Consider the following 16933-nt stretch of genomic DNA (forward strand, 5'->3'; position numbering starts at 1 on the left):
AGTTTTTTTCTCTTATGCTAAATTAATGCTGTTTTTTCACTGTGGGTGTGTCTGTGTATTTTTACTTTTTTAACATAGCCATAATGTCCAGAAGATGTAAGAGGATACGGCCTGCAGACGAAGCAAGGTCTTATATTTTGTCTTCAAGTGACAAGCCAGAGTTTGTGGAACGATTTATTGATAGAAACAAAGGTATATTACATGTGCATTTATCAGTACATGTCATTAGCATGCACTTACATAATTATGTATGATTTGTATTTGGGGAAATGGTTTAGTTTTTAGTTTAGTATAGTTTTTAATTTATTTTTCAAAAGATTTATGAAAGTGGCCACATTGTGTTATTACTCTGAATTCCTAGCTTTAACTCCTTGATTATAAAGGCAGTAAGCTTTAGCATTACTTTAGTATGGTTATATTACATGAAATTGACAATCTGTGGGTTATTTTTATGTAAAGTGTTAAGACAACAACTTTTTCTTCCAATTAAATGTATTTCTAATGATATATTCTTATAGGTAGAGGAGTGTTTTCTACCCAGCCTGTTGAACCGGGAGCTTTTGTCTTAGAATATAGGGGGGAACTCATCACAGCAGAGGAATGCCAGGCCAGAAACTACACAGAGTTACAGAGCACATTTCTGTTTGATTTTGAATGGCAGCAACGTCACTGGTGGTGAGTATGTCAAGATACATGTTTTGAAAGATCTGTGAAATTCTAACAAAGACATGCAACACTCTTTTGAATGAGCAAAAGCAGGACTAATCTGGACATCAGCAGTTAACTCTGATGATACGTCTTGAAGTCCCCCTGTACTGCCTGTTTTTCTGCCTGTTCTGTGGTACTCTGCAGTCTTAACTTAAAATACTCAGCAATGGTATTGACTGAATTTGAACATGGTTTGTCTCAAAGCATATAGAACAATACACTGACATATTATCAACAATAAAATCTTTCACTACGGGGGATGAGAAGCACTTTTTGGGACTTTCTGCTTTTTATGTCATACAGTTATATTTGTTGTGTAATTTAAATGACTCTTACATGTATGTATGTGCAAATGTGTAACATTTGTGCACATAATATTGTAGTTCAATGTTTAAAGGGTTTTCTTTAAACGATCTTTCAAAGTTTTTTTTTTTTTTTTTTTATATACCTTTTTAGTATTGATGCATCCAAAGAAGATGGATCCCTTGGAAGACTGTGTAATGACAATCACAAATCTCCCAACTGCTCTATGAAAAAAATCATAGTAAATAACAGGCCACATTTATGTCTATTTGCCGTGAAAAGAATTGAAATAGGAAGTGAAATTGAATATAACTATGGTGATGCACAATGGCCATGGCGTAACAAGGTGAGTTAGATTAGTCATGTTATTTTATTATTTAATTTAAAAAAAAATGTAAAAATGTGTTGAGTAGCACAGCTACTTTATATATATATATCAATCTTTTTGTCTGATTTCCAGGGTCCAAAGAAGCAGGCTTCTGCTCTAGAGACCGACACGTCCCTGACAGATCACCCATCCCATGATGACCCAAAAATGCATGATGAAATCACACAGGTAAAGGAGTAATGCAGACAGGTTTCTCACTGGTTAAGCGTCTCACACACACGTTTCTAGTCTGGGCCTTATGGGGCCCTCCCTCAAACTAATGAATTTACAGTTAAGTTCTCACACACACACATTTCTAGTCTGGGCTTTATGGGGCCCTCACGTATGGATCTCAGTCTAAGTGATTTTATATCACTGAAACAGCACCTGTCATTATTTAAACTGAACTTATTGCAGGTGTAATTCAACACTTTACAAGCTGCTACATGTTCAGATTGAGTATTTTATATATATTCCTCTGGATCATCTTATATGTTCCTGTGACACTTGCTGTTACCTCTAGGAAAGCTCTGTGTATGTTTAAATTTCAACTATATGCTAGTTGAGAGACTGTTTTTACATGAGAGGTCTTGTGTCACTTGTAAATGCCTGAATACAGTACATATGTAAGTTCTTCACAGGTTCTTGTTCTGTTTTAGTCTGATTTCCAGGGTCCAAAGAAGCAGGCTTCTGCTCTAGAGACCGACACGTCCCTGACAGATCACCCATCCCATGATGACCCAAAAATGCATGATGAAATCACACAGGTAAAGGAGTAATGCAGACAGGTTTCTCACTGGTTAAGCGTCACACACACACGTTTCTAGTCTGGGCCTTATGGGGCCCTCCCTCAAACTAATGAATTTACAGTTAAGTTCTCACACACACACATTTCTAGTCTGGGCTTTATGGGGCCCTCACGTATGGATCTCAGTCTAAGTGATTTTATATCACTGAAACAGCACCTGTCATTATTTAAACTGAACTTATTGCAGGTGTAATTCAACACTTTACAAGCTGCTACATGTTCAGATTGAGTATTTTAAATATATTCCTCTGGATCATCTTATATGTTCCTGTGACACTTGCTGTTACCTCTAGGAAAGCTCTGTGTATGTTTAAATTTCAACTATATGCTAGTTGAGAGACTGTTTTTACATGAGAGGTCTTGTGTCACTTATAAATGCCTGAATACAGTACATATGTAAGTTCTTCACAGGTTCTTGTTCTGTTTTAGTCTGATTTCCAGGGTCCAAAGAAGCAGGCTTCTGCTCTAGAGACCGACACGTCCCTGACAGATCACCCATCCCATGATGACCCAAAAATGCATGATGAAATCACACAGGTAAAGGAGTAATGCAGACAGGTTTCTCACTGGTTAAGCGTCTCACACACACGTTTCTAGTCTGGGCCTTATGGGGCCCTCCCTCAAACTAATGAATTTACAGTTAAGTTCTCACACACACACATTTCTAGTCTGGGCTTTATGGGGCCCTCACGTATGGATCTCAGTCTAAGTGATTTTATATCACTGAAACAGCACCTGTCATTATTTAAACTGAACTTATTGCAGGTGTAATTCAACACTTTACAAGCTGCTACATGTTCAGATTGAGTATTTTAAATATATTCCTCTGGATCATCTTATATGTTCCTGTGACACTTGCTGTTACCTCTAGGAAAGCTCTGTGTATGTTTAAATTTCAACTATATGCTAGTTGAGAGACTGTTTTTACATGAGAGGTCTTGTGTCACTTATAAATGCCTGAATACAGTACATATGTAAGTTCTTCACAGGTTCTTGTTCTGTTTTAGTCTGATTTCCAGGGTCCAAAGAAGCAGGCTTCTGCTCTAGAGACCGACACGTCCCTGACAGATCACCCATCCCATGATGACCCAAAAATGCATGATGAAATCACACAGGTAAAGGAGTAATGCAGACAGGTTTCTCACTGGTTAAGCGTCTCACACACACGTTTCTAGTCTGGGCCTTATGGGGCCCTCCCTCAAACTAATGAATTTACAGTTAAGTTCTCACACACACACATTTCTAGTCTGGGCTTTATGGGGCCCTCACGTATGGATCTCAGTCTAAGTGATTTTATATCACTGAAACAGCACCTGTCATTATTTAAACTGAACTTATTGCAGGTGTAATTCAACACTTTACAAGCTGCTACATGTTCAGATTGAGTATTTTATATATATTCCTCTGGATCATCTTATATGTTCCTGTGACACTTGCTGTTACCTCTAGGAAAGCTCTGTGTATGTTTAAATTTCAACTATATGCTAGTTGAGAGACTGTTTTTACATGAGAGGTCTTGTGTCACTTGTAAATGCCTGAATACAGTACATATGTAAGTTCTTCACAGGTTCTTGTTCTGTTTTAGTCTGATTTCCAGGGTCCAAAGAAGCAGGCTTCTGCTCTAGAGACCGACACGTCCCTGACAGATCACCCATCCCATGATGACCCAAAAATGCATGATGAAATCACACAGGTAAAGGAGTAATGCAGACAGGTTTCTCACTGGTTAAGCGTCTCACACACACGTTTCTAGTCTGGGCCTTATGGGGCCCTCCCTCAAACTAATGAATTTACAGTTAAGTTCTCACACACACACATTTCTAGTCTGGGCTTTATGGGGCCCTCACGTATGGATCTCAGTCTAAGTGATTTTATATCACTGAAACAGCACCTGTCATTATTTAAACTGAACTTATTGCAGGTGTAATTCAACACTTTACAAGCTGCTACATGTTCAGATTGAGTATTTTATATATATTCCTCTGGATCATCTTATATGTTCCTGTGACACTTGCTGTTACCTCTAGGAAAGCTCTGTGTATGTTTAAATTTCAACTATATGCTAGTTGAGAGACTGTTTTTACATGAGAGGTCTTGTGTCACTTGTAAATGCCTGAATACAGTACATATGTAAGTTCTTCACAGGTTCTTGTTCTGTTTTAGTCTGATTTCCAGGGTCCAAAGAAGCAGGCTTCTGCTCTAGAGACCGACACGTCCCTGACAGATCACCCATCCCATGATGACCCAAAAATGCATGATGAAATCACACAGGTAAAGGAGTAATGCAGACAGGTTTCTCACTGGTTAAGCGTCTCACACACACGTTTCTAGTCTGGGCCTTATGGGGCCCTCCCTCAAACTAATGAATTTACAGTTAAGTTCTCACACACACACATTTCTAGTCTGGGCTTTATGGGGCCCTCACGTATGGATCTCAGTCTAAGTGATTTTATATCACTGAAACAGCACCTGTCATTATTTAAACTGAACTTATTGCAGGTGTAATTCAACACTTTACAAGCTGCTACATGTTCAGATTGAGTATTTTATATATATTCCTCTGGATCATCTTATATGTTCCTGTGACACTTGCTGTTACCTCTAGGAAAGCTCTGTGTATGTTTAAATTTCAACTATATGCTAGTTGAGAGACTGTTTTTACATGAGAGGTCTTGTGTCACTTGTAAATGCCTGAATACAGTACATATGTAAGTTCTTCACAGGTTCTTGTTCTGTTTTAGTCTGATTTCCAGGGTCCAAAGAAGCAGGCTTCTGCTCTAGAGACCGACACGTCCCTGACAGATCACCCATCCCATGATGACCCAAAAATGCATGATGAAATCACACAGGTAAAGGAGTAATGCAGACAGGTTTCTCACTGGTTAAGCGTCTCACACACACGTTTCTAGTCTGGGCCTTATGGGGCCCTCCCTCAAACTAATGAATTTACAGTTAAGTTCTCACACACACACATTTCTAGTCTGGGCTTTATGGGGCCCTCACGTATGGATCTCAGTCTAAGTGATTTTATATCACTGAAACAGCACCTGTCATTATTTAAACTGAACTTATTGCAGGTGTAATTCAACACTTTACAAGCTGCTACATGTTCAGATTGAGTATTTTATATATATTCCTCTGGATCATCTTATATGTTCCTGTGACACTTGCTGTTACCTCTAGGAAAGCTCTGTGTATGTTTAAATTTCAACTATATGCTAGTTGAGAGACTGTTTTTACATGAGAGGTCTTGTGTCACTTGTAAATGCCTGAATACAGTACATATGTAAGTTCTTCACAGGTTCTTGTTCTGTTTTAGTCTGATTTCCAGGGTCCAAAGAAGCAGGCTTCTGCTCTAGAGACCGACACGTCCCTGACAGATCACCCATCCCATGATGACCCAAAAATGCATGATGAAATCACACAGGTAAAGGAGTAATGCAGACAGGTTTCTCACTGGTTAAGCGTCTCACACACACGTTTCTAGTCTGGGCCTTATGGGGCCCTCCCTCAAACTAATGAATTTACAGTTAAGTTCTCACACACACACATTTCTAGTCTGGGCTTTATGGGGCCCTCACGTATGGATCTCAGTCTAAGTGATTTTATATCACTGAAACAGCACCTGTCATTATTTAAACTGAACTTATTGCAGGTGTAATTCAACACTTTACAAGCTGCTACATGTTCAGATTGAGTATTTTATATATATTCCTCTGGATCATCTTATATGTTCCTGTGACACTTGCTGTTACCTCTAGGAAAGCTCTGTGTATGTTTAAATTTCAACTATATGCTAGTTGAGAGACTGTTTTTACATGAGAGGTCTTGTGTCACTTATAAATGCCTGAATACAGTACATATGTAAGTTCTTCACAGGTTCTTGTTCTGTTTTAGTCTGATTTCCAGGGTCCAAAGAAGCAGGCTTCTGCTCTAGAGACCGACACGTCCCTGACAGATCACCCATCCCATGATGACCCAAAAATGCATGATGAAATCACACAGGTAAAGGAGTAATGCAGACAGGTTTCTCACTGGTTAAGCGTCTCACACACACGTTTCTAGTCTGGGCCTTATGGGGCCCTCCCTCAAACTAATGAATTTACAGTTAAGTTCTCACACACACACATTTCTAGTCTGGGCTTTATGGGGCCCTCACGTATGGATCTCAGTCTAAGTGATTTTATATCACTGAAACAGCACCTGTCATTATTTAAACTGAACTTATTGCAGGTGTAATTCAACACTTTACAAGCTGCTACATGTTCAGATTGAGTATTTTAAATATATTCCTCTGGATCATCTTATATGTTCCTGTGACACTTGCTGTTACCTCTAGGAAAGCTCTGTGTATGTTTAAATTTCAACTATATGCTAGTTGAGAGACTGTTTTTACATGAGAGGTCTTGTGTCACTTGTAAATGCCTGAATACAGTACATATGTAAGTTCTTCACAGGTTCTTGTTCTGTTTTAGTCTGATTTCCAGGGTCCAAAGAAGCAGGCTTCTGCTCTAGAGACCGACACGTCCCTGACAGATCACCCATCCCATGATGACCCAAAAATGCATGATGAAATCACACAGGTAAAGGAGTAATGCAGACAGGTTTCTCACTGGTTAAGCGTCTCACACACACGTTTCTAGTCTGGGCCTTATGGGGCCCTCCCTCAAACTAATGAATTTACAGTTAAGTTCTCACACACACACATTTCTAGTCTGGGCTTTATGGGGCCCTCACGTATGGATCTCAGTCTAAGTGATTTTATATCACTGAAACAGCACCTGTCATTATTTAAACTGAACTTATTGCAGGTGTAATTCAACACTTTACAAGCTGCTACATGTTCAGATTGAGTATTTTAAATATATTCCTCTGGATCATCTTATATGTTCCTGTGACACTTGCTGTTACCTCTAGGTAGGGCTGCACAATTAATCGAATTTCTAATTGCAATCACAATTATGGATGCCAAGATTACTGTCTGGCAGCAGATGGCACTAAACATAATTCAGCCATTACCCTAGAGACCTCGTAAACTAAACCGTTTTCTGTTTCTGAAAAGTGTTTAAATGATTTAAATAGATATTAAATAGATACAGATTGTGTATTTGCTATAGTGTTCATCACTGTGCCAAATACTTAAATATTTAGACTTAATAGGCTATTTATTTTCAAACTTTTTTACATTTTAATCTGGACTACAACATGCCCTAGATATTGTCTGAAAGTGTTTGGTTTTTTTGGGGGGTTTTTTCGGTCAAACTTTACATTACGGCTTCATTAGTTAACAAACTGCCAATGAAAAATTGATTCTAAACATTAATTAGTCTTAGGTAATTCCAATTTTAACACTGTTAAAATCAAAAGTTGCAACTGTTTAATGAGCTAACGACTAGGAGATGTAACAAAGATGAATAACTTGTGTAGCAAATGTAGCTATTGCTCATTTTGAATTTGAATGCATTAACTAACTGAGATCTTATTGTAAAATGATACCTATTGGTCTTTATAGTTCTTTTGCATTTTAATCTGTGTACATTTTTTTTTTTTTTTTTTTTTTTTTTTAACTTTATACATCTTTTGTCTATTGCTTAATTGTATTTAAATGTTCTGTTATTTTTGTTGTAAGAAAATGGTTATTAAACCTGTTATACTGTATTATGACAACACATTTTTGCGAATAAGTTTGTGTCGTGATAATACCATTAGGGCTGGTCAGAATACCTTTTTTTTTTTTTTTTTTTTTTTTTTGATTCGCAGCTCAGTAGTAAACGGCACTGAATATTCAAAGCTTCAGCGGGAGGGGGCTGAAGATATTTTTATTAAAGGCATGTGTAACGAGTATAAATATGGTGTGGCCCCTTTAAGAGCTGCACACTCTTGGTTGAACTGTGTCGAACTCGAACACATGTATGTGGGTTATTTCTGTTTTTCTGTTGCTCATTTAAAAGTTATTTTTAATGTGTATTTATTTTAATTCTATTTAGATGTTTACTGAAGGGTTTGGCCTGGTAAATTATTCCGAAAGTGATGAGACTGATGATGAGAAAGACAACCCTACCTCTTTTGTTCGACAAAAGACAAGGAATGAAAACATTCAGGTATGCCTCAGATGCAGTACTTTAAATTCTTGTGTAAAGTTTTTCTAAATAGTTCAAACATTTTTTTCCCTGTGACTGGTTTTAATAGAGTGTAAGCAAAAATGTATAATCGTACATTAAAATGACTCCCTTTTTGCCAGATGGATGGGGTACCTGATTATTCTGACCCTCTGTTTGACTCGAGTGAGAGTATAGTTGATGAAACTGATGAGGAGTCCAGTTCTCAATCAGACAAAGTTGTTCCAAAGCGAAGGACAAAAAGCATTTCGGTATGCAAATGATTTTATTAAATGATTTTGATAGAATGTGAACAACCATACCATGACCAAACTCCCTATTTGCAGATGGATAAAGTACCAGATTGTTCTGTTCCAAGTGATGAAAGCACAGATGAGATTGACACTATGTCGGAAATGGCTCCACAAAGGCCAAAGAGAAGCTGTCACCATCCTGTAAGCCTAATTTTTTTATGCTTTGTTACTTAATGGTTGATGCTACCCAAACTCCAGATTTTGTATGTAACCGACCCGGAAACGGCATTCCTTACGTCACGACTTAACAAGCGAATAAGGTCTCCATAAACGTAAACTTCAAATACCTTTCATAGTCAAACTATACTAACAGTAACTTAAGATTTCTCATCCATTAACATGATGCCAGTCCATTGTTGCTCCAAATAATATTGAAAGGGGTGTGCCACCTTATGCTTTTCTCTATATTTGGCACACTGTCAATGATTTTAGTCTCTTGGTCTAACTTTTAATTAATAGTTCATTTTTAATTTCTAATTTAATTTACTTGTTTAAAAGCTCTCTACATTTTTACCTAGGTTCCTTACAGAATGTATGTCATCCCAACATGCAGTAGGCAGTTCATTGTTTAGTCAGTTTTTCATGCTAAAGTTTATATATACATATATACACATTGAATGGAAATTGATTGCAACCAACAGTTTTAAGACTTGTATGTCGTTCAGGCTGGCTAATGGTAATCTATGCTTGTCCAATTGAAACTAAATGCTCTGTGTTTGTAATAAACAATATATAACATTATAAACCTATTAAGTAGTGCAAACTTCTGGTCAAAATGAGTGATCTGTATTTATTTCTATCATGTTATGAAGGATCACTAATGCACATAAATGATTGATGACCTTCATTTTGGGGGACTAATCCTGTTAACCTTTTCTTTTTCTTTTTTGAAAGATTCAAAGGCATCTTGTAGAATCAGATGACTCATGTGGCGATAGCGAAGATGAGTATATTCCAGATCCCAGGGAGGAAAGTACAGGGGAAAGCAATGACAGTGACTGCAGCTTGAAGTTATCTCTGGAAAATAAACCAAAGTCATCTATTAGTCAAAGCAGAAGCAAGTCATCAAGTAAGAGCAGGTGCAAGTCTTCAGGTCAGAGCCAATTTGAGTCCAGTCAGAGCAGAAGATTTGAAACAAGTCAAGACTCTGTGCAAAGATTTTCCAATAGCAGAGATGAAAGAAGCAGAGAGAAAACAGGGCAAACATATAGTAAGAAGGCGATGAGTGTTTCAGTTCCTCTTGAAGAGCCCTCTGTCTATGTTAATGAAGTTTTAAAAAAAGAAGATGGGTCTAGAAGATACAACAAGAAGCATCACTGCTTGTTTTGTAGCCAAGTTGTTCAGAAAATGTCCAGACACTTGTCACGTAAACACAGCGACGTAGTTGAAGTTGCTAAAGCATTAAGTTTGCCAAAGAACTCGAAAGAAAGGAGACTACAGTTAGATTATATCCGAAACAAAGGAAACTTTGAGCACAACGTTGAAGTTTTGGAGAGCCGCAAAGGCCAACTCATCCCATGGAAGCAACCAAAGAAAAAAACTGAAGGACAAGAATTTACGCACTGTGTTTACTGCTACGGACTGTTCCGAAAAAAAGTGATGTGGAGACATTTTAAGGTTTGCAATTTTAAGCCTCAGGGCAAAAACTCTAAACGAGGAAAATCCAGAGTTCAAGCGTTGTGTGCTTTTGCAGAACCTGCTCCAGCTGGTTTTAGTGACGCATACTGGAAGTTCCTGAGCGAAATGAACCAGGACGAAGTTGCAGTTGCAGTTAAGGAAGACCGCTGCATTCTTGAGTATGGTCTCAGATTATTCAGTAAGAATGAGCACGTAACTAGCCAACATCAATATATCAGACAGAAACTCAGAGAGCTTGCCAGGCTGGTACTTGAAGCAAAAAAGGTGACGCATGTGAAGTCAATAAAAGAACTCATAAAACCTGAAAAGTACAGTCAGGTTGTCAGAGCTACAAGATGCCTTGCTGGTTTTAGTGACACAACTGGCAAATATAAACGTCCATCTCTTGCTCGCAAAGTTGGGCATGGCTTGCATGCTTTAGCTATGTTTATCAAGTCTGAAGGACTGATGAGGAAAGATCAACAGACTGCCAAAGATGCTGAGGAATTTGCACTGTTATATCAAGAAAGTTGGAAATTTGACATTGCGAGTCAAGCACTTACTCAGCTTAATCAGACCAAGTGGAATTCTCCTCAGGTTCTGCCGTTCACACAGGACGTCCAAAAACTTCATTGCTATTTGTCTGACAAACAGCAAGAACTACTTGATGCTCTTCAAAAAGAGCCTTCTCCATTAAACTGGAAAGACCTAGCTAAAGTGACCCTGGCAAATGTTATCCTCTTCAACCGCCGTAGATCAGGAGAGGTATCCCGAATGCCCTTGTCTGTGTACTTGTCAAAGGATACATCAGAAACTCATGAAGATGTTAACCTAGCCCTTACAGCACTCGAGCAGAAGCTTTGCAAACATTTTGTCCGGGTTGCCATAGTAGGAAAGAGAGGAAGGAAAGTCCCTGTTCTCCTTACTCCAGTAATGAGGGAATCACTTGATGCTTTGACCGAGAAGCGAGAAGAATGTGGAGTTCTGAAAGAAAATGGCTTCTTGTTTGCATTGCCACACTCTGTCCATTACTTGAGGGGTTCTGATTGCATTAGGCAGTTTGTGAACGAATGTGATGACATCAAACATCCCGAAGCGCTAACTTCAACAAAACTAAGGAAACACATTGCTACTCTGTCAACCGTTCTAAATCTGAAAACAACAGAACTCGACCAGTTAGCAGATTTCCTTGGCCACAACATTGCAGTCCACAGAAAGCACTACCGTCTTCCAGAAGGCACCCTCCAGCTGGCTAAAATTAGCAAAGTACTTTTAGCTCTGGAAAAGGGACGGCTAGGAGAGTACAAGGGGAAGAATCTGGATGAAATTCAGCTTGATGTGACTGGTATTAAGCCTTTTTTTTTTTTTTTTTTTGTCCATCTGTAAATCATTCTCTTTTAGAGATGTAGCATTTAAATAGAGTAGTAAAATTGAATTGAGTTGTGGTTAGTAGAATGGAATTAAATAGGACAGAATAACATACTCATGGGGAGAGCAGGTTTTATAGTTATAATAGACCATAACTGGACCGTTTTAGACAGTCCGTTCAGTTCTTTATCAAGTATTTTTGCCTACTCTTGTTGGGTTGATCCCAGTTTCAGCTTTCCAACTCATTCATATTCTATTACTATTCTATTCATATTCTATTCTGTTATTATTTCAGAGGCTGTTGACGTGGACATGGATGAGTGCTCTCAAGAAGAAGGTGTGTCTGTATGATTTTTTTTTTTTATTATTTATTTAATGTTTATGAATGACCTTATTTAAATTAACTGATTAAAATTAGATTCAACTTTGTCACTGTGCAGAGTACAAGTACAGAGCCAATGAAATTTGGTCCAAATTGGCCAATCTTAATTGGCCAAATTGGCCGTTCTTATGGAGATGACATGACTACTTCGAGCTGTTTACAAAACTCTGCTGCTTTTTATTAGTTTATGTAAATACGCCATTTTCTATATAAAAAATACTAGTGCTGTTAATCAAATAAAAAAAAAGTAATCACACTTTTTTCTGAAATTGAGATTAATCCCACCTAACATTGTTTTTAAACATTATTTTTATATCAATATTCAAAAATGCACAAATAACTTAGTATATTTTTAATATTTGTTTAATGCTGTCTTTTATTGATACCAATACTACTGATGTCTTTACCCCCCCCCTTTTAATATTTTACAATTGACTATAGCCATTTAACTATACAGTATAATTGAGAACTATCATTTTTAACATTTATTAGACTTTAAAAAATAACCCATTATAATAAATTACATATTTAGCTACCTGAGCCCTTAAAGGTGCTCTAAGCGATGTCACATGTTTTTAGGCCAAAACATTTTTTGTCACATACAGCAAACATCTCCTCATTATCCGCTAGCTGCCTGTCCCCTGAACACACGTTAAAAAAATGTGGTCTCTGTAGTCGCCACAAGCTCCAAAAATGGCAACAAAAACAAACTGGTGCAGCCTGGACCACGAAACATAATAAACGCGCTCCAGCCAATAACCGATCAGAATGATTTTAAATGCGCCTTCATGACTGTTTCAGGAAGCACGGATGGGAGGGGAGGAGGAGGAGGAGGGAGGGTCTAGCTAGCCTCTGTTTTGTTTGACAACACTAAGAACGTCAACAGGAAGTTACTCCACCCAGGATCGCTTAGAGAACCTTTAAGCAGAAATATACAGAAATTGAATAAAGTTATCAAACACTAAATTCTAAATTAAATACAGCTCAATCCTTAAAGCTACAAAGGTTAAGTTAAACAAAGTTAATGATTTCCTCTTGGTAAATGGTTTCTTCTTCTTTTCCGATGAAGTTTAACAGTGGTTAAAATGCAGTGGTTAAAATTAAAACGACTATAATGCTGTGTACCAAACTGAAAGTGTCACAGGCACGCCAGGCTCTACCTTCACACAGACACAGCTCACGTCATCACCGGCGTTTTAATCACGCACACCTGCAGCCCATCACCACCCTCATCAGCAGCAGCACAAAAGACTCACGCACTCACTCAGTCACTGTCCAGTCTCGTTTGCACATGGTCTTACCTGCTTGCTTACCTCAAGGACTCCACTGAAGATACTTACCCTCGTTTCCTCATTGTCTCCTCTTCCTTCGTGAGTTCATCTATTTCTGCTCCAGCTCAAAGTCTGTCATCCATCTGCCATTACTGCAACACAAAGACAAGTATCAGTTCTACATCCATATCTGCCATCGTATTTACCTGCTATCACTTACCTGCACTCTGTCACTCAACTGGTTGTTCAATAAACATTATTACCTGCTTTCCTGTGTCGCTGTCCCCTTCTGTGTTGTAACGGAAGACCGGCCCAACACCGCTGAACACCAGTATGAGTACCGCGGATCCATTCCAAGAGGTCATAGACGCATTGCGCCGAGCACTCACAGCCACTCCACCCGCATCTTCACCAGCAAGCACTTCCGCATCCACCGCCGCCTCTTCCTCACCACCTGCCGTCGCTAGTCCCCATGGCCAAACCGGCACCCTTCTCTGGTTCGGAGGAGGATTGCAATGGATTCCTCCTGCAATGTTCGCTGGTCCTGGAGATGCAACTGCACCTGTATTCCAACGACAATGCTAAGGTAGCTTTTATAATCTCTCAACTAGCAAGGCGCTTCGCTGGGCTGAACCGCTCTGGTCCCAGAAAAATTCCATTACCCAGTCTCATTGCTCACTTCAAAGTCGTCTTTGGAAGACCCGCGTGGGATTCATCCATCGGTGAGCAGTTATACCAATTGAAACGAGGTTCAATGACTGTTAACGACTATGCTCTCCAATTCAGAACCCTTGCTGCAGCTAGCAGATGGAACGAGCAGGCCCTTATCACCACATATTGTCAAGGGCTGCATACGAGGATTCCATCGGGCTTGAACACTTCATTCAACTATCCATCAGATTTGCCACTCGAATGCAGTCTTGTCTCAGAGCACCAGGGCCAGCCGCTTTTCCATCTTCACTCCGCCGACCAGAATCCGTCAGCTCCCCAGAACCAGCCAATGAACCCATACAAATTGAAAACACTCGTCTGTCTGCGGCAGAGACGGTTGACCCAGAACTTATGTTTATATTGTGGATTATCTGGGCATTACATCTCTGAATGCCCCACTCGCCCAGTTCATCCCATGGTGAGTGTGATTATTCCCTCTATTAATAAGATGAAACCACTCACCACTATTGTAAAACCTTACTGCTGCCGGTTTGTCTCTTCCAGTCAGTGCCCTCCTCGATTCTGGGTCAGCTGGTAATTTCTTATCCGGCGCCCTCTGCCGACAGCTCGATCTCAAGACAACAGCCACGCCGTCGACTTACCAGATCCACTTGGTAACTGGAAGGCTCGTCAGCCGAAGTCAAGTGCGCTTCAGCGCAGGCCCGATCCAACTTCAAGTCGGCATCCTCCACGTTGAGCAACCCCATCTGCTGGTTCTGGAGGAATCCACCGATCTTCAGGGCGCCCGTGGTTGGAGCAGCATAACCCAGTCATTTCATGGAATACTGGGGAAATCCTGAAGTGGGGTGACAACTGCTTCCTGGACTGCTTTCCTGAGTTTCCTGTTCCAAGCTCTCCTTGTTTTGAAGAATTACCAGTCTGTGCTACGTCTTTAAGAAAGCCCCCTAGACAACCGTTCAGTGGACATTCCCCAGTGTTACTCCCACTTCAGTGATGTCTTCTGCCCAAGAAAGCCTCCACACCGGCCATGGGACTGCGCTATTGATCTGCTTCTGGGTGAGCCAGTGCTCCAAGGGAAGATCTATTCCCTATTCCCCTAGTAATGTCACAGACTAGCCAGGCTCTACCTTCACACAGACACAGCTCACGTCATCACCGCCGTTTTAATCACGCACACCTGCAGCCCATCACCACCCTCATCAGCAGCAGCACAAAAGACTCACGCACTCACTCAGTCACTGTCCAGTCTCGTTTGCACATGGTCTTACCTGCTTGCTTACCTTAAGGACTCCACTGAAGATACTTACCTGTGTGTTCCCTCGTTTCCTCATTGTCTCCTCTTCCTTCGTGAGTTCATCTGAGTCTGCTCCAGCTCAAAGTCTGTCATCCGTCTGCCATTACTGCAACACAAAGACAAGTATCAGTTCTACATCCATATCTGCCATCGTATTTACCTGCTATCACTTACCTGCACTCTGTCAACTGGTTGTTCAGTAAACATCATTACCTGCATTCCTGTGTCGCTGTCCCCTTCTGTGTTGTAACGGAAAGACTCGTACCAAAAAATTGCTGATCTGTATAACACCCCATAGGTGCATCTCAAAAAATTAGAAAAGCAAACATTCTTATATTCTAGATTCATTGCAGACAAACTGAAATATTTCAAGAGTTTTTGTTGTAATTCCGATGGTTACAACTTGTAGCTTAGGAAAATTAAATCAGTATCTTAAAAAATAGAATATTTTCTCAAAGATCAATTAAAAAAACAATATCCAAAGGTTTAATTATGTACTCAATACTTGGTAGGGGCTCCTTTTGGAAAAAAAATCCTGCAATGCAGCGTGGCATGGAGGCGATTAGTCTGTGGCACTGCTGAGGTATTATTAAAGCCCAGGTTGCTTTGATAGCGACCTTTAGCTTGTCTGTATTGTTGGGTCGGATGCTACTTATCTTCCTCTTGACAATATCCCATAGATTCTCTATGGGGTTCAGGTCCAGCGAATTGGCTGACCAGTCAAGCACAGTAATATTATGGTCAGCAAACCACTTAAAAGTAGTTCTGGCACTGTGGGTAGGTGCTAAGACCTGCTGCAAAATGAAATCCGCATCTCCAAAAGCTTGTCAGCAGAAGGAAGCATAAAGTACTCTAAAATCTCCTGGTAGATGGCTGCATTGATTTTGTACTTGATAAAACACAGTGGACCAACACAGATGACATTGCACCCCAAATCATTACTGACTGTGGAAACTTCACACTGGACTTCAAGCAACTTTGATTCTGTGCCTCTCCACTCTTCCTCCAGACTCTGGGACCATAATTTCCAAATAAAATTCAAAACTTGCTTTCATCTGAAAAGAGGACTTTGGACCAATGAGCAACAATCCAGTTCTTTTTCTCCTTAGCCCAGGTGAGATGCTTCTTGCTTTGTTTCTGATTCAGAAGTGACTTGGTTCTAGGAATGTGACAGTTGTAATGTGACAGTTGAAGATGTCTGTGTGCTGTGGCTCTTGATGCACCGATTCCGGCTTCGGTCCACTCCTTGTGAAGCTCTCCCAAGTTCTTGAATCTGCTTTTCCTGATAATCTTCCCAAGGCTGCAGTCATCCCTGTTGCTTATGCACCTTTTCCTACCATGCTTTTTCCTTCCAGTCAACTTCCTATGTGTATATTTCGATACAGCTCTCTGTGAACAGCTAGCTCTTTCAGCGATGACCTTCTGTGGTTTACCCTCCTTGTGTAGGTTGTTGATGTTCATCTTCTGGACGACTGTCATATCAGTAGTCTTCCCCATAATTGAGGTTGCATGTTCTAAACTAGTTTAGGAGGTACCCAATATTTATACTCAAAACTAATCAAGCTCAGTGGAATATTTTCATTTTTTGAGATGCTCTTTTTTTTTTTTTTTTTTTGGTTTTTTTTTTTTTCATTTTCCCAAGCTGTAAGTTGTAGTGCTGCAACAACGTGTCGACGTAATCAATTACGTCGACTACGAAAATACATCGACGTGCGTGAAATGCGTCAACGC

The 16933-nt window shown here is 39.7% G+C and overlaps 1 protein-coding gene across 3 annotated transcripts; it reads left to right on the plus strand.

The window, feature by feature from the left end:
* Positions 1–6135: 6135 nt before the first annotated feature.
* On the plus strand, positions 6136–16662 carry LOC125254151. 3 transcript variants are annotated; one of them, XR_007181605.1, is made up of 8 exons: positions 6136–6191; positions 8174–8287; positions 8428–8556; positions 8632–8739; positions 9493–11560; positions 11879–11920; positions 13543–14365; positions 14452–15190. XR_007181605.1 is itself a non-coding variant. In XM_048168613.1 (7 exons), the coding sequence occupies exons 1-7, from the start codon at positions 6171–6173 to the stop codon at positions 16235–16237; spliced, it is 2508 nt and encodes an 835-aa protein (XP_048024570.1). In that variant the 5' UTR covers positions 6136–6170; the 3' UTR covers positions 16238–16662. The 3 variants fall into 3 exon arrangements, 2 of the variants coding, with proteins under 2 accessions (XP_048024570.1, XP_048024569.1); XM_048168613.1 differs by lacking the exons at positions 13543–14365; positions 14452–15190 and adding an exon at positions 16212–16662; XM_048168612.1 differs by having other exon boundaries at positions 13543–15190.
* The last annotated feature ends 271 nt before the right edge of the window (positions 16663–16933 follow it).

This window comes from Megalobrama amblycephala, linkage group LG19 (assembly GCF_018812025.1).
Source record: "Megalobrama amblycephala isolate DHTTF-2021 linkage group LG19, ASM1881202v1, whole genome shotgun sequence".
NCBI lineage: Eukaryota > Metazoa > Chordata > Actinopteri > Cypriniformes > Xenocyprididae > Megalobrama > Megalobrama amblycephala.

Coding starts and splice junctions, on each gene's coding strand:
- LOC125254151 (XM_048168612.1), top strand. CDS start 6,171: ATGCATGATGAAATCACACAG. Junction 6,192..8,173: donor TGCATGATGAAATCACACAG/GTAAAGGAGTAA, acceptor AATTCTATTTAG/ATGTTTACTGAAGGGTTTGG. Junction 8,557..8,631: donor GAAGGACAAAAAGCATTTCG/GTATGCAAATGA, acceptor CCCTATTTGCAG/ATGGATAAAGTACCAGATTG.